Source organism: Triticum dicoccoides, chromosome 2B, assembly GCF_002162155.2.
Source record: "Triticum dicoccoides isolate Atlit2015 ecotype Zavitan chromosome 2B, WEW_v2.0, whole genome shotgun sequence".
In the NCBI taxonomy this organism is placed as follows: domain Eukaryota; kingdom Viridiplantae; phylum Streptophyta; class Magnoliopsida; order Poales; family Poaceae; genus Triticum; species Triticum dicoccoides.
In genome coordinates this window covers 634,721,058-634,739,808 of record NC_041383.1, presented here as the reverse complement: position 1 = coordinate 634,739,808, position 18,751 = coordinate 634,721,058, and the positions used below count along the sequence as shown (strand labels likewise).

The 18,751-nt window shown below is 43.3% G+C and overlaps 1 protein-coding gene across 1 annotated transcript; it reads left to right on the top strand.

Moving 5' to 3' along the window:
• Positions 1–1,658: 1,658 nt before the first annotated feature.
• On the top strand, positions 1,659–3,210 carry LOC119368161 (expansin-B5-like). Its single transcript, XM_037633487.1, has 4 exons — positions 1,659–1,794; positions 1,879–1,991; positions 2,075–2,265; positions 2,389–3,210. Exons 1-4 carry the CDS (start codon positions 1,659–1,661, stop codon positions 2,732–2,734), a joined length of 786 nt encoding a protein of 261 aa, XP_037489384.1. The 3' UTR covers positions 2,735–3,210.
• Positions 3,211–18,751: the final 15,541 nt, after the last annotated feature.

The window sequence follows — 18,751 nt, the reverse complement described above, 5'->3', positions numbered from 1 at the left end:
CAGGAGGGGCGGCGACGGACGGGACGGGCCTCACCCCCGTCCCCCAATAAAGTGACGGACACCTAAGCCCCGCATTTAATGCGTCTTGTCCTGTAATACTAGCGATAATTAACCTCGTAATGCTGTAGCACTTTCCACCTCCTGTGTGCCACTGTGGCAGCCCCTTTCGCCTATAAAAGGAGGGCCATGGCATACTGAGAAGGGATTCGGCTCTTTTGAACCTCGCAACACCCAGAGCTAGTTCGAGAGCTCAAGAACACTAATACAACCACCAAAACAGGATCGTATGGTTTTATGCATCTTTGCGGCCCGAACCTAGGTAAATTCCCTGTGTGCCATCCCCTAGTCCCGCTCTTCTCACGATTCCGCGCCCCTCAACCGCAGAAGGGATTCCAGTGATCTCATATGTGCCGTTTCCCACCGACAGCGTTGATGGTGGGCGGCCCCGCCGCTGGCGACGACCGCCTCCTCCACGCCTCCCTACTGCCCCTCCTCTCGCCCGGGCAACGTGCCCCGCCCACGCCCATCATGTTGCTTGATGCCTCGCCGAACCACCCTGCCCGTGCGCCGCATGCACGCCCCTATAGCAGGCTGCCTCACACACAATCGCACGCGTCCTCCAGCGGGCCTCCCGTCTTGCCTGCAGCCGGCAGGCCATGGTGCCTCTGCCATCCGCTGGCTCTCCGCCCCGGCTCCAACTCCGACGCCTCTGTTGGCCCCTTTCCTCCACTTCCCCGTCTCCTTTCTGTCGACCCCCTCCTCCTTCCCTTGTGCGCCGCAGCAGGAGGGAGCGCCGCGCCTCATCTCCTCTTCATTGAGCCGCCTCCTGCCCCGAGCAAAGAGCTCGCACCGCCCCCCACCGAAGGCCGGCCTTGACCCAGTGCGCCCAAACCAATCCACGCAGCAGGCAGCCACCGAGGAGCCCGAGCTCCTCCCATGGACCCCAGCTGCAGCTCGCTATGAGCGCCGCCCCTCCCCCTCCTCTGTTTTTCCTCTAACGGAGCTGCTATTTTTTTTCGATCGTAATCCAATGAAGCCTGGGAGGAAGCCCATCACCATATCGGCCCAGTATAGCTGGCGTACGAAGTAGGAGGGACGATGTAGCACAAAGTAGTGATTCAAGTCGGCGACTCAAGTCGTTTTCTACACCGATGGCAACATTAGTACCACCTCGCATATATGTTTTAAATTTAAACTGAAAGCGTAAATTTAAGGAAAGAAGCGTATTATGACGGTAAAGCCAAGGAGTCAATCCGTGCTTTATTATTAGGGAAAGATTATCTGATGCGTTCAAATGTGCATCAAATTTGTTTATTTTCATTGAAATTTTGAAATGTAACGGGATATATGCAGACAGCTTTGGATGACCGACGCATCCGTATTTGTGGACTGGTCCTTTCCCGTCTTCGGACAAATGCGGTGTCCGATTTAGTAGACGGCGTTCGAGATGCACTTAGACACAACGAAAAACTAACTATAGTTGCGCCACATTCTCATGTCTATAGTCCTCCTATAATTAAAACTGTCCTATATGTACCACCCAAATAATCCCTATATATAGATTTGCAAGTTGACCAATCGTTACTATAAAACGGTACCTATATATATACATGCCATCAAATAGTATCTTTTCTTCATTCCCTCAACCAAGAGAAACAATGGCCTGCAGGCGAGGCATATTCCTATTTGCCACCTTCGCCGTCCTGTCAATCCTATCACTCCCAAGGGCGACGCACGGCTGGGCGAACGGCGGCGCAACGTGGTACGGCGGCCCTAACGGCGACGGCAGCGAAGGTACATTCATGGATATGAATTTGACGCACGATAACTGGCGACAACGCAAGAAAACTCACTCTACTACGCCAATGCGATACGCAGGTGGCGCGTGTGGTTATAAAAGCGATGTCGGCCAGGACCCGTTCTCGTCGTTGATCGCCGCCGGCGGAGCGGGCATCTTCAAGAACGGCAAAGGCTGCGGTTCATGCTATCAGGTGGACGACACAGTCGTTTGTTCCATGTGCCACGTTTGACGTTCAGATTATTATGGTGTGCTAATTAATCAAATGGCCTACAGATCAGATGCAAAGAGAACCCGGAATGCTCCGGCAAACACGTAACCGTCGTCATTACCGACCAGTGCCCCGACGCGCAGTGTCAGAAGAGGCCGCACTTCGACATGAGCGGCACCGCCTTCGGCGCCTTGGCCAAGCCCGGGATGGCGGAGAAACTACGTAACGCCGGAGTCCTCAATATCGAATTCGAGAGGTGAAAAAGGCATTCAAGTTTTGTCTTACAGATCGATCTCGTCCGATTAACGTTCTGCACACGTACGGATGTGCTGTGATAGGCCGAGCATCAGATGTTGGTTTCTTACTTTTCTTTCATCAGGGTGCCATGCAAGTACCATGGCAAGAAGATTAGCTTCAAGATGGACTCGGGCGCCAACCCGTTCTACCTCGCCATGCTGGTCGAATACGAGGCCGGCGACGGAGACCTCAACTCCGTGGAAGTCATGGAGGCCGGCGGCAAAAAAGGCTACGCCAAGTGGGAAAAGATGCGGCAGTCGTGGGGCGCCCTGTGGTGCATGGAGTCCAAGACCGGGAAGCCTCTGGAAGCCCCATTCTCCTTCCGGCTCACCTCGAGTTCCGGCAAGGTGCTCGTCGCCAACAATGTCGTCCCCGCCGGGTGGAATGCTGGGAAGTGCTACGAGTCCAAGGTGAACTACCCCGCCTGAAGGCCTGCTTGGTGGCGGAGACAGAACTCTTTGAGGAGCGTGGACAGGCCACAGGTCAAATAAATGGTGAACAACCGATATGAGTTCCTAAAAAATGGTGAACAATTCGTGATCCGTAATCGCGGATGGATACATCTCATCATGTAACTATAGGTACAAAATTTGAAATTGGAGATCGGTTGGAAATTAGCACTCACTTAACGTAAAAACTGCATGTATAATTTTATCGCCATTTTGTATAGTATTAATTCAAAGATTGTTGGATAACGTGGAAGAAATGTATGCATCAACATAGAGAGGAAATGGCCCTAGATGTTAGAGTATGTATAGGATAGAGATATTTCATTCAAACTGTAATCTATCTCTATCTCCTTTTCTTCCTCTCTCTGTACCGAACTCTCCCTGAGATCGATCTTCCCGATCTCTTCTTGTACTCCAAGGCATTGCCAATATATATAAACATGCGGCCCGAGACAAAGGCTTCAACGCTTCCAACCCAACTTACATGGTAATCAGAGCATCTTCCTCTCAGATCGAAGATCGCATCTAGCTACCTTCCCGCGGCTGAGATCATGTCTTCCTCCGCAGCCCTATCTTCCACCACGAGCACGCTTTCCACCTCCATGACCTCCACCTTCGCATCATCATCCAGCAGCAGCTCTGTTCCTCTCGGACCGCCACCATAGGAGAAGCTAACAAGGGGAAACTTCCTTCTATGGAAGGCCGTCGTGCTACCACAGATCAGACGCGCACAGATGGAGCACCACCTTGATGGGAAGAGTCCGGAACCACCGGCCACCCTCACCATCACCAAAGATGGCAAAGAAGAACAGATCGCCAACTTCGCCCGAACTCTCTGGTACGCACAGCAGCAACAACTCCAAAGGTATCTGATGGGATCTCTGTCCCGTGAGATCCTTGCTCAAGTTGCCACCCTCCAGACGCCGGCCGAAGTATGGAGCGCCATCAACGCCATGTTCGCCGCCCAGAGCCAAAGTCAGGCCATCAACACCCGCATCGAGCTCACGAACCTGAAGAAAGGTAACATGTCCACCGTAGAATATCTTGGCAAAATCAAAACTCTTACAGATGAAGTCGCATGCTGCACCGGAGTCCCTCTTCCCGATCCCGAGATCGTCTCCAAGATCATGGCTGGCCTCGATCTGGATTACAATCCAGTCGTGTCCGCCCTGTCTGCTAGGGTTGAGCCAGTCTCGGTTCAGGAGCTGTACAGCCAGCTCTTGAGCTTTGATGCTCACCTCACTCTCCTTCACAGCACCAACATCAGACAGTCCTCTTTCAACTCAGCGGCTCATGGGCGCGGTCACTAGGGACAGAGTCGCAATGCCAACGGCGGCGGTCGTGGCCGCGGCAACTACCAGGGCGAGGGCGCTCGTTCTGGTGGTGGCAGCAACTCAGGAGGCGACGGCTTCAACAACAACATGGGAGGTGGCGGCTTCAACAACAACAACAGCTGCCGCGCTTCCTCAAATCGCCGCCCTCGCTGCCAACTATGCAAGAAGTCGGGCCATGAGGCCATGGGCTGTTGGCACAGATATGACGAAGACTTCGTCCCCGATGCTCGTCATGCTGCTGCAGCCATCCGTGAAGAAGGAGGAGGAGGATATGGCATTTGGTACGTGGACTCGGGTGCAACAGATCATGTCACCAGCGAGTTAGAACAACTTGCGCTACGAGAGAGATACCACAGCGCCGACCAGATTCACACCGCGGCAAGTGGTGGAGGTATGGATATTTGTCACATTGGACAAGCTTTCATTAATTCCTCTAATCTCAAACGTGATCTAGTCCTTAAAGACGTCCTTCATGTTCCACAAGCTGACAAAAACCTTGCATCTATGTCTCGTCTAGCCACTGATAATAATGTCTTCTTTGAAACTCACCCTCGTTACTTTTTTATAAAGGACCGGGCAACGACGGGAACTTCTTCATCACGGTAGATGCATTGGAAGGCTCTACCCCATCACATCCGGAGCACTTAGTCGCAAGCGTCGTCAAGTTTATTCTGCCATCAAACCCTCCTTGGAAGGGTGGCATCAAAGATTAGGACACCTATCATCGATCATAGTTAAGCAAGTAGTCAATAAAGACAAACTTTCTTTGTCACATAGTCAAAATAATGAGTCAGTTTGTGAAGCTTGTCAGTGTGCCAAGATCCACCAACTTCCTTATCCCAAGTCAGATAGCGTGTCTCATGCTCCTTTAAAGCTTATTTTCAGTGATGTATGGGGTCATGCAAGAGATTCCTTTGGAAGAAATAAATACTATGTTAGTTTTATTGACGACAATAGCAAGTTCACTTGGATTTATTTACTCAAATATAAATCTGAAGTCTTCTCTATCTTCCAAGAATTTCAGAAACTTGTTGAAAGGCACTTTAACAGGAAAATTCTTACAGCTCAAAGTGACTGGGGAGGGGAGTATGAAAAACTCAACTCTTTCTTCCGTAGCATAGGCATTCAACATCATGTTTCTTGCCCATATGCTCATCAACAGAACGGCACTGCCGAGCGCAAACACCATCACATTGTTGAAGTTGGTCTCTCCCTACTTGCTCATGCGTCTATGCCACTAAAATATTGGGATGAATCGTTTCTTACAGCAACATATCTCATTAATCGTCTTTCCAGCAAAGACATTGGCCACTCTACTCCTTTGGAACGTCTCTATCATCAAAAACCTGACTATAACTCTCTCAAAATCTTTGGGTGTGCTTGCTACCCGAATTTACGTCCATATAATCAACATAAACTTGAATTCCGTTCTACGCAATGTGTTTTTCTAGGCTATAGTAACTTACACCAGGGATACAAGTGCCTAGAAATTGCAACTGGGCGTATATATATTTCTCAAGATGTAGTTTTTGATGAAACCCTTTTTCCTTTTGCCAAACTTCATCCCAATGTAGGCACGCTCCTTCGTGCTGAAATAGCACTTCTTCTGAATTTTGACACAATATGTGATCACGGGGGTGAATTATCTAAAGCTGACCATGTGAACAAATCCACAGAAAATTGCACCTCTAATGATGTTTGTACAGGTGCAGCTCATGATTTTATGTGTCCAGAAATAGCCAACGTAGCCGTCGATAGCCCCAAGGAGGATCCCGCCAGCAACAACAGGCAATCTGGCGCACGATCCCAGGAAAATCCTGGCGCAAGCGCAATCATTGGCGCCCGATCCGAGGAGGATTCCTTCCAGCTACGGGCGGAGGCGGCTCGCGACCCGGTGGCCGACAGCGAAAGCGTGGAGTCCACCTGCCCAGGCGGGGGCGGGGGCGACTCTCCGCTCGCCACGAGTTCACGACCCGAGGGGGTGGCCGACCAGCCGCCCGACAGGGCGACCGCGGCTGGGCCCAGCCCACGGGCTTCGACGTGCACGTCCACCCGCACGGGCTCAGCGGGCGACACGCGGCACGCCTCGACTGGAGGATCGATCTCGAGGCCGATTTCATCCGCAGAAGATCTGGCGCGCGATCCCGCGGCGGCTGGGCATGATCAGGTGGCTGGATCTTCTGTGGCAGTTTCATCTGCTGCACAAATAATTCCGCGGCGTCACAGAAGGTCTCAATCAGGTATTACTAAGGAAAAAGAATACAAAGATGGTACCATCAGGTATGATAAAAAACGTGTTTTCCTCACTACTGCTGGTGAACCAGTTAATCTAGTTGATGCTCTTGCTCACAAAAATTGGAAAGAAGCCATGGATAGTGAATATGACACACTTATGAAAAACAAAGCGTGGCACCTAGTACCATAAAAAAGTGGAATGGATATCATTGACTGTAAATGGGTGTACAAGATAAAAAGAAAGTCTGGTGAAAGTATAGACAGGTACAAGGCTAGATTAGTTGCTAAGGGTTTTAAGAAAAGGTCTGGCATTGACTATGAGGATACCTTTAGCCTAGTTGTTAAATCAGCTACTATTCGACTTGTCTTGTCTATTGTTGTTTCCATAGGTTGGAGCTTAAGACAGCTAGATGTTCAGAACGCGTTCCTTCATGGTGTTCTTGAGCAAGAGGTATTCATGCGGCAGCCACCAGGTTATGAAAACCAGAGTACACCACATTATGTTTGCAAATTGGATAAAGCATTATATGATTTAAAACAGGCTCCAAGAGCTTGGTATTCATGATTGAGCATGCAACTACAAAAACTTGGATTCGTACCATCCAAGGCAGACACATCCTTGTTCTTTTATAATAAAGGAAGTGTCACTATTTTTGTGCTAGTTTATGTTGATGCTATTATAGTTGCTAGTTCAAGTTCAAGTGCCACCACCTGTTTGCTTAAGGATCTTAAGTTGGAGTTCGCCCTCTAGGATTTGTGAGATCTTCATTATTTTCTTGGCATAGAGGTCAAACCGATAAGAGATGGTATACTTCCGACACAGGAAAAATATATAGCTGGTATACTCAGGAGAGTAGGTTTGGAAAAATGTAAACCTGTGAGTACACCTATCTCAACTTCTGAAAAACTTTCTGTTGAAAGTGGAGAGGTACTTGGATCAGAGGATGCAACAAATTACAGGCGTGGGTGCATTGCAATATTTAACACTTACATGACCTGATATTTCTTATGATGTCCACAAGGTATGTCAGTATTTACATGCTCCTAGCACTACTCATTGGACTGCAGTTAAGAGAATTTTGAGGTATCTTAAGTTTTCAAAGGGACTTGGACTTTAGATTACCAAGTCTTCTTATATGCTCGTTACTTCCTACTCTGATGCGGACTAGGCAGGATGTATTGATGATAGGAGGTCTACTGGTGGATTTGCTGTATTTCTGGGGTCCAATCTTGTGTCATGGAGTGCAAGAAAGCAGGCTACAGTCTCTAGGTCGAGTACAGAGGCAGAATACAAAGCTTTGGAAAATACCACAGCTGAAGTAATGTGGATACAAACACTACTTTATGAGCTTGGAATTAAGACTCCAAAAGCTGCTAGACTATGGTGTGATAATATTGGTGCAACCTATCTGTCAGCTAATCCTGTCTTCCATGCACGCATGAAGCACGCATTGAGGTTGATTTCCACTTTGTTAGATAAAGAGTAGCTAGAAAGCATCTCAAAATTCAGTTTATTCCTACTGGAGATCAACTTGCTAATGGCTTCACAAAGCCTCTTACTATGAGGAGGTTGGATGAGTTTAAGTACAATCTCAACCTTGGCCGAAGTTCATGAGGTTTAGATTGAGGGGGGAGGTGTTAGAATATGTATAGGATAGAGATATTTCATTCAAACTGTAATCTATCTCTATCTCCTTTTCTTCCTCTCTCTCGTTATCTCCTGTACCAAACTCTCCCTGAGATCGATCCTTCCCGTTCTCTTCTTGTACTCCAAGGCATTGCCAATATATATAAACATGCGGCTCGAGACAAAGGGTTCAACGCTTCCAACCCAACATACACTAGAGACACCTAAGATAACACCTCATATCTTGTCTTAGGTCAAGAGAATCACTCTAAAGTGCAGTAGTAACACCAACACATCGACACCAAATTTAACGCTAAATTTGTGTGTGGGGGGGGGGGGGTAAAGGCACGTGCCGAAGCCACTCAAATTGTTATCCTACTATTATCAAACATGAGATACAATAGATTATTCTCTAGATATCACTAGTGAATCTATAAATCAATATTTCAATATTTTCGATAACAACGGGAAGCTTCTGGACTGAACGAGTTAGGGACTGAAACAATCTCTCCAAATATTATGAGGCGTCAACTTCAATGCGACATGGCAGTGGGTCTGAACTTCACAACCTGGTAGTAACTCTCTTTGCTTACTATCATGTTTCCCCCCTCAATCCTTCCTTTCTCATTTGGTTTTCTTTCTTTCACAACAGAGCTAACCTAAAATTTGTGTCATGCCTCTCGATGGCTGCTAGATGGGAGGCTAAACATCTCTTTCTTTCATGTGCAAATTCCAAAATGCCCCAAGGCCGCAGCTCTAATGGGTGATGGGCTCTTGCATATGATTGAGCTGTCTAAAAGGCTTCAAATTCATATCTTTGATACCCACATGAGGAGAATATCCCAACAAGGTCCACAATATAAATTATGGTTAGAACAACCAATGACAAAAATATGTAAACATTGATAAATGGAGATTAAAATCTCATACAACAGTTGTCCATGCTCTCTTGGGGCCTAGCGCTACAATTGTGAACCTCGATTCATATACTTTTCTAGTGTTCCCTATTATATGTTCTATTCAAGGCTTCCTATTTCCTGGAAGCTATAGAAATTATTGCTTAAATAACATAGAGAGTTATTGACAGTTCCGCCATTTTTTAGCTCCAACTCCTCCAATAAAGGCACAAAGCTTCCTTTAAGTGGGTAAAAGTGATATTCGATCCCAAATCACGACTCTAACCAAGACAATGTTCGACGGCGAGTTCTTCATCAACCATAGATGGGAGGACTTCTAAATGCTTGAAGTTGTTCGTGAGTATCCAAGCTCATGAACTTTCCATGGGAAGTTTGTTGAAGGGAGAAGATTGCCTCGTGATCATACTATTAGAGCCTCTTTGATTTGGAATAAAAAACAGAGGATTAGAACTCATATGCATTTTCTCATTGTAGCATCATTTGATTCATTGGAATGAAGCAAAGGAAAATCACAAGGATTTTCATTTCATGATATTTCAAAGGAAAAAATGTAAGACATTTAGCATCAATTTCTTTTATTCTTACGCATAGAATCGAGGCAAAGTATAATGCATGTGTCAGTAACTCTAGCTGGTGATGGATCGCCATTACTTAAATTCTTGTGTTTTTGGTGATTCTACGATTCAAACAATTCATTTGAAATTTTCATGTGGTTTTTCAATCCTTTGTTTTACATGTGGATTCCTATACATTTCATGTATTTTTCTATTCTTATGTTTAAAATTACATGACTCAAAGAGTCCAGAGCTCAGACTTTGAATTGTGATCCAAACTCAAGTAAAATAAGGCTAGATCTTAGTGAAACGCATCCTACTATGAAATAGAATCCCCTAAGGATTTGGATTCCAGATATATCTTTGTTTGAGTGCTCTATAGTTGACCCTATTACTTATCCATAGTTATCCTATCTTTTGTTGTGCTTATAGAATTGTTAGATTATTGCATCATGCAGGGTTATCTAGTTATACGACTTGTATTTAGTGAACCCTTTAATTACACGAATTCACCTATTCACCTCTCCTCTTTAGTTGATATTCTTGGTCCATCACTAGCTATCAGTTCCATATCACTCCCTCCGACAGGGTTTATTACGCCCCTTTTATTTTGGGCTGAAGTTTGATAGATTTATCTAACATAATGGAAACTATATGTCACAAAAATGTACTATTGGAAACATCTCTCAAATATAAATTGAATAATATACTTTTGTAGCATGTAATTTATATTTTGTTAATCAAATAGATGGTGAAAGTTTGACCCAAATACGAGGAGGTCTAATAAACTCGAATAGAGGGAGTAAGTACCAAAATTCAAGATCATATACTCAGGAATAAGGATTTCATATGTACTGAATTACAAGTAGGTACTTCAATATCATTTATATTCCTTTTATGTTCATGTATTTTTTTCTTTAAACAGATTTCACATGGCACATTAAACAATTTAGACAATAGAAAGAGATCAAATCAACTCCAACTACGATGAATAGACAATTTTGGGGGGAAAGAAGGAAGAGAAGATAGCCTCCCCCAAAGCAATTAACCAATAATATGGTAGTTGGCCTATCATGACTATTTTCCTTTTACTATATGTCTCATGTGACAGAGTCCTCTCCTAACATCCATGACCTCCCTATTTCTTTGATTTGACTACATGGATGCTTTATTTTTATTTCTATTGCTTTTCACATTAGTTGGTTACTAGAAGGGCCTAGATGTTGCCTAGAAGGGGGGAATAATAGGAGTTTTAAAAATCTTAGGGATGTGTCTTATCCTAAACAGAAAATAATTTAGGTGGATACTTTTCATGCATAAATCATGACTATGCTAGGCATACGAAGTGTGCTAGCTACTTAAGTTAAACAAGATAACCACCTAAAGGAAACTAGCAAGCACACGTTTTATCAATGGTACACCCGCTGTTAATCTGCCAAAACATCGTACATTTGTGAACGAACGGAGTGACAAGGGATAAAATATCTTTTACTGGAATTCAAGTATTCACTAATACTCTACTCTCCATTGGAGAGGCCGAGGACCACCAAGGACCCTCTCTGTCACCATATTCTCTGAGAGCCTCAGCAAACTAAGTATGGGCTCCCTTCACTATGACTAGATTCTTACTTCAGTCCAGAGATGACAAGCTCCACAATCGCTTCACAATATCCACAAAGGAACAACTCGGGCCACTTAAAACACTCCACAAAGTGATCACCAAACCATACACCAGGCGGTGGCCTCCAAGAGTAAAAAAACTTTTGGAGTCCCACTTGAACAAATCGATGCAGAGAGCCAAAAATATTCAAATAAAAATAAAGATATTTTTAAATCTCTCTCTCTCTCTCTCAAACCTCAGCCAAAGCAACTTTTGCAATGGAGGGATGCAAGAAAAGGGGAACAATGAAGCAGGTCAACGCATGGCTCCTAGATCCATGGGATACTTAAGAAGGGCCCTTTATATAGGGGGCAACCAAATCTGCCTAATGGGGCTCTTGAGCTCCCCCGAAGTTCCGTCCAAAGGTTTAAGCAAAACAGAGTTGTTCGATCCTCCCGGAGGTCCATCTCGCTAAGGTTTGTCCACATTTCGGACTAGCCCCTAGGTCCACCCCGAAGGTTGGTCCAGAACTTCTGGTACACTAAACCAGCCAACACGAGAATGCATATCTTTCTCTACGACCTTAGCTTTTGATGATCTTGCCTCCTTTGAAGATATAACCAACCAAGATTAGTCAAAATGGATGATGAAACACATGAATTTTTTTGAGCAATCTAAGAACGAGTGATCAAGTTAGTCGCCAGATAACTCCTCTTGATAATATGTGTATCAAACCTATAATCTAATCTCACAGCAAGAACCTTGAGACCGGGAAAAACTAGGGAAACCTACTAAATGCATACCTTTACTTTGCGGATTCCACTTTAGCTCGAAGGTGAAGTGCATGATGCTTCATGATGGAATGCTTCTCTTGACCACAACCATGTTGCGAAGATTCTTAATTTTCTTTCCAATATTGCAATGATGGGACCGTTCACTTAAGCAAGTATTCACATGCCCATTACCACCCAATAGACCACAAACTTCAAGCATATAATCCCTTGGGATGATCATCTTGTACGTGCACTTTTCAATATTTATGACCATATCTAAAGTATATCATCCTCACATAGACTACTTGAAATCTTACTTATGAGCCCATGAGTATCATATAACTCACATAGACATAGAAAAATATAGTAGGAGCCGGTTTACAAAGAGCAATTGACAATTGCTTACCATTCCACGAGATCACTTGATCCCAAATGGGTACATCATTTATGTTTTTGTTTCGACCATCTAGATTGAAACTTTGAGTTTCATCTTTGTCAGCCTTTACCTTTACTCCATACTCTGTTTTTGTGTCTAGCGACATTGAACTCTTTACTTCATTTATTGCTTTAATACCTTGTTCACAAATATCTAAATTCTTTCGTGACCACATTGAGTTTCTCCATGAATATCATATTGGTAATCCTTTGTTCTTCTAGATGCTCGATCACAACCTCTTGAGAGAAAATGAATTATTAACTTCAATTGCATACTTCAAGACTTGATCAACCATCGCCCAACTCATGAGCTCATTATGACCTTATCTTCATGCCATATCTAGATTTCTTCTCCTTAATAATTCTCTCGAGGTCTTGATCCTTCATGGCCCAACTCATAAGATAATGATGAAAACCTTTGAGTTCCTCCAAATATTTCACTTTGATCATATCTTGTTCATCACATAGATTCATCTTGATCATATTTAATTCAATCATTGACTCAATCTTGATACCTTGAAGCATTCCTTTTGCTTCTTCTTGATTATATATATTCATCTCTTGATATGAATGGTTTGGATGCATATATTATTCATTACATGAACTTCACCTTGATCATACTTGATTCAGTTATTTAACTCAACTTGATGCCTTGATGGATTTGTCTTTTGCTTATTGATCATATTATATTCATCTCTCGATCTCAATGATCTTGGTGTTATTTTATTCATCACATGTACTTTACCTTGAGCATACTTGATTCAATCATTGAACTCAATCATGATTCCTTGAGCCATTTCTTTTTTTCTTCATCATAATATATTCATCTCCTGATCTCGATGATATTGATGCATATCTTGATCGATGTTTATGGCATTCATCCTAAATCCATCTAATACACGTCATGCATTACCTAAGGAGTATTTATTCATATAGTATAACTCGATGCAACTATTACCACGCCCACACATGGGGACTTCATGCTTTTTCATCCATAGAACGTTTCTTCATCTATATCTCAATGCCATTTGCTCCATAGGATTTGACGCTCACTACAAACATTCAATACATACCATTATCTTGATGATTTTCATATTTGGATCCATCCAATGTTCTCCATCATTGCCTACGGAACTTTCGCTTATATATCTCAATGAAATCATTAGTCCATAAGAATTGTCGTTAATCATCAAAATCACATATGAGGGCTACATGCACTTTGATTGCCCATTAAGTGTATCAATTTCATTAAGATATGACCGCAATGGCTAATGGTGCATATGCTGACTCGCTACCTCTAATAAAGATATGGTGGCAATGGTTGATGGTGCATATGTTGAAAAGTGGGTGGTGCGCCGACTACAAGGCTATGCCTCCCAGCATGTCTCCTAACCTTCTTACATCTTGACACGAGAAAGGCGAGTGCTTGCCTCTACTACTAGGGAAAACCCTAGTAGTAGCGCTTGTAATGTGCATAGTAGTAGCGCTGGTACCAGCGCTACTACTATTGTGCTACAACTAACATGTAGCAGTAGCGATGTCTGACCAGCGCTACTACTATACCTAGTTAGCAGTAGCGCAGGTGCTTCAAAAGCGCTGCTGATAGTAGTAAGTGGCAGTAGCGTTTATTTTGAAAAGCACCACTGCTTATTTTTCCTGTATTTTTTAAATTGCAACTTATTTTCGTTGTATTTGTATAGGTTTTATATACAGTATTTTCATCATATGATTTTATCACCATGATTAGTTAGTATATACAACAGTGGGTGAAATGAATGTTGATTAGGTTCAAGTGGAGGCAACATGTGGTGCATGTCGAAAGTATACTAACTAATCATCATCATAGTCATTACCACCGGTCATAGTCATAGTGTAGCACATCATTATCTTCAAACTCATTCTAGCTAGCTAATCACCACCAACACTAGGTATGGTAGCTATCTAATCACCACCAACACTAGCTAATAATAATCATCATAGTCATTATCACCAACACTAGATATTTAATCATCATAGTCATAGTGTAGCACATCATCATCTTCAAACTCATTCTAGCTAGCTAATCACTCATGTTACTCTCTCTCAGATAAAATAGCATAGAACATGTATATAACACTCCTGCTTCATCATATTGGAGAATGCAGATGAATCTATCTCCTAATTGTGGGTCGCGCTTCTGATTGCTGCCCCCAGTACTTCTCTGCGATCATTCACAATTTTGTTCCAGTCATTGACTATTAAGACTTGCTCTCTTTTAGAAATCCTGAATGCCCTGATGTGCATTGTAGGATGTCTTGGCCGTGTGCTAACCATGGAGATGAGACCTTTAGCCTCGATCCACTGAGGCACAACTATCATCGGGAGTCCCTGTTGACGAACATCATAGTAACATACTTAGCAATGAAGTTTAGCTTAAAAAATAATGTATGCAAAAGATGCACACAACAAAAATAGTAAAAATCTTACCATCTTTCCTAAATAGATGTGACCGTAGTTCAATACGAACACTATTGGTCGCACGTTTTCAGTACTAAGATTTTCAAATCCAGGAAAATAATTTGTCTCCACAGAATGAAGATCCTCCAGCCATGAAACATAATGACTTATCTCCTCGTAGTTTAGTTCAGCCCCGGGATAGTAGTAGGTCATGTCAACCAAGCATCGGATGATACGTCTCCAACGTATCTATATTTTTTAATTGTTCCATGCTATTATATTATCCGTTTTGGATGTTTACGGGCTTTATTATACACTTTTATATTATTTTTGGGACTAACCTATTAACCGGAGGCCCATCCCATATTGTTGTTTTTTTGCCTATTTCAGTGTTTCGAAGAAAAGGAATATCAAACGAAGTCCAAACTGAATGAAACCTTCGGGAGCATGATTTTTGGAACGAACGTGATCCAGGAGACGTGGAACTGAAGTCAGGGAAGCTTCGAGGAGGCCACGAGGCAGGGGGCGCGCCCACCCCCCTGGGCGCGTCCTCCACCCTCGTGGGCCCCTCGTGGCTCCCCTGACCGACTTTTTTCGCCTATATAAGTCCATATACCCTAAAACCTTCGAAAAACAAGATAGATAGGGAGTTCCGCCGCTGCAAGCCTCTGTAGCCACCAAAAACCTCTCGGGAGCCCGTTCTGGCACCCTGTCGGAGGGGGAATCCCTCACCAGTGGCCATCTTCATCATCCCGGCGCTCTCCATGATGAGGAGGGAGTAGTTCACCCTCGGGGGCTGAGGGTATGTACCATTAGCTATGTGTTTGATCTCTATCTCTCTCTCTCTCTCTCTCTCTCTCTCTCTCTCTCTCTCTCGTGTTCTTGAGGTGATACAATATTGATGTATCACGAGCTTTGCTATTATAGTTGGATCTTATGATGTTTCTCCCCCTCTACTCTCTTGTAATGGATTGAGTTTTCCCTTTGAAGTTATCTTATCGGAAGGATTTGAGAACACTTGATGTATGTCTTGCCGTGCTTATCTGTGGTGACAATGGGATATTCACGTGATCAACTTGATGTATGTTTTGGTGATCAACTTGCGGGTTCAATGAATCTATGCATAGGGTTGGCACACGTTTTCGTCTTGACTCTCCAGTAGAAACTTTGGGGCACTCTTTGAAGTACTTTGTCTTGGTTGAATAGATGAATCTGAGATTGTGTGATGCATATCGTATAACCATACCCGCGGATACTTGAGGTGACAATGGAGTATCTAGGTGACATTAGGGTTTTGGTTGATTTGTGTCTTAAGGTGTTATTCTAGTATGAACTCTATGATAGATTGAACGGAAAGAATAGCTTCGTGTTATTTTACTACGGACTCTCGAATAGATTGAGCAGAAAGGATAACTTTGAGGTGGTTTTGTACCCTACCATAATCTCTTCGTTTGTTCTCCGCTATTAGTGACTTTGTAGTGACTCTTTGTTGCATGTTGAGGGATAGTTATATGATCCAAGTATGTTATTATTGTTGAGAGAACTTGCACTAGTGAAAGTATGAACCTTACGCCTTGTTTCCTACCATTGCAATACCGTTTATGCTCACTTTTATCATTAGTTACCTTGCTGTTTTTATATTTTCAGATTACAAATACTCATATCTATCATCCATATTGCACTTGTATCACCATCTCTTCGCCGAACTAGTGCACCTATACAATTTAACATTGTATTGGGTGTGTTGGGGACACAAGGGACTCTTTGTTATTTGGTTGCAGGGTTGTTTGAGAGAGACCATCTTCATCCTACGCCTCCCACGGATTGATAAACCTTAGGTCATCCACTTGAGGGAAATTTGCTACTGTCCTACAAACCACTGCACTTGGAGGCCCAACAACGTCTACAAGGAGAAGGTTGCATAGTAGACATCACCGAACAGGTTTGCTTGAATGAAAATTAGCTGTCAATAGAAATTAGTTGTCAACTATTTTTGAATAAACAATATCCAAGACATAAATATGGTTGAGAAACTCACATAATGGTAGAACTAGAGGCGTCTGCACATCGACCCAGATGTCTATATTACCTTTAATTTTATCTTCCGGACGAATATCAAGGTGATAACCATATTAGGCTCAAATGCATAAGCCTTGCATAGTGCTCTCCAATTTTTGCATTCAAAATAGGAGTAGGTGTCTGCATTGTATAATTTTGCAGAAAAAGTATAACCATGCTCGGTCCTCAAGTGAACTTTCTTTACCTACATACTTTCCATAGTACTAAAACCAATCTTATCCAAGACATAGATTCTTGCATGACAGGGGATACGCTAGTAGAATTGTAAAAAATTAAAACTATAAGTTGACGCAAAAAAAGCGGAAGTAGCAGAAGTCATGCTTAATTATGAAAAAATACTTGTCGTTGTGACTTACTGTATCCACTTCGAAGTTCTCATCCAACACGATGCTGAAGGGCCTACCACCAACTAGGTGAGGCCTGTCGCACATGCTGCGCTTGTCTTCACAGTATTTGCACATACCAAATTTCCTTTCGTCGTCAGACATTTCCTATATATGTTCATATTTGAAACATTGAAAATCAGTTGAAGGAAACTACTCGGGTGTAGAGGAAGTAGAGGTTCATAATTCAAAGATTAAACTTGTACAATTCAATATATGTACTACAAAAACTAAATTAGATCATTATTATTCAGCACGGGTTGACTATCGGTCCGTCGAGTTTTTTTTTTTGAAAACTTTCAGCTCACGTGGTGTATATATTCGACCGTTGGTGATGATCGCTCCTCCCTTCATCCCTGAGTGCATTCAACCAAAATGTCTAGCACACGGGAATGAATGAGAAGCGACCCCCACGACAACAGTCGACATTATTCTTCTCTTACATATGGTGGACACACTCCCTCACTCATTTTTTGCTTGTCATGTATGGGGCCTCGACAGACTTAAAGTCAACCCGATATGTCATTTAATTATCTTTCTAGAATATCCAGTCCACTCGATATCTCCTACATATTCTAGCACAAGTCATGCTAGAATTTATGGGAAAATCCGGCATGACCTTTGCTAAAAAAGGACATATCGAGCGCCTGAAATTTGCCGGAACAGAAATTAATCAACACTCCGGCAAAACATAGGCCACTCGGAGGTGTAACCTGCAAACATGGACGGCCACTTGGGCATTTAAAGTAGGAGTATTTTTCCAATTTGAGCATTCAATAAGCAAAACAAAATCATAAAATAAATAAGTATTCAAATTAGCATGCATTCAATAAGCAAAACTAAATCATCTCTTTCGTCCGTACATCGTCGAATATTATCACTAATACATCTCGAATAGTATCATACATATAACATCACTAATATAGCTAAAACCCTAGCGAATGACGGGTATAGGCGCGGGTGGTGGACACCCAAAGAGAAGGAACCATCACAAGATCATAGCTCCAGTGAGATACCTGAAGAACCTGCCAGGTATTGGAGAACCTGCCTTCCAACGCAACCATGTAGCGACAGACGTGCTCATCCTCCTCGCTGACACAGTGACGTACCACCTCCACGGGGTCCTCAAGCCTCTGCATCGTCACTGGCCCATGCGACCGCCACCAAAGAAGGTTCGGGTCAATCATGGGTTGGCTCCTCACCAAGCTGCACCGCCCGGAAGGTAGCACCTTCCAGTACCAGCCAGGCAGAGCCCAGTCCCGGACATGGCCCCTCTGATCAAGCAAGTGTCCTCCGCTGAGTCGACGATGAGGATGCGGGATAGACATCTTCGACGTCGATGCGGGAATAAATGCTTTAACTAAAAAAATAACAACGAATTTGACATGTTGAACATGGTTCGACCATAACTAGGGTTCATACTACATTATTCTAAGATTAAACACCTAAAGTACCTAAATTATATTAAGTACACCTAATTAAAAACCTACATTTTGAACATGGTTCGATCATAACTAGCTAGGGTTCATACTACATTATTCTAAAATTAAACACCTAAGATCATAACCTACTACATTATTCTAAGATTTAGCCTATTTTTTCAACTAGCTAGGGTTCAAAATT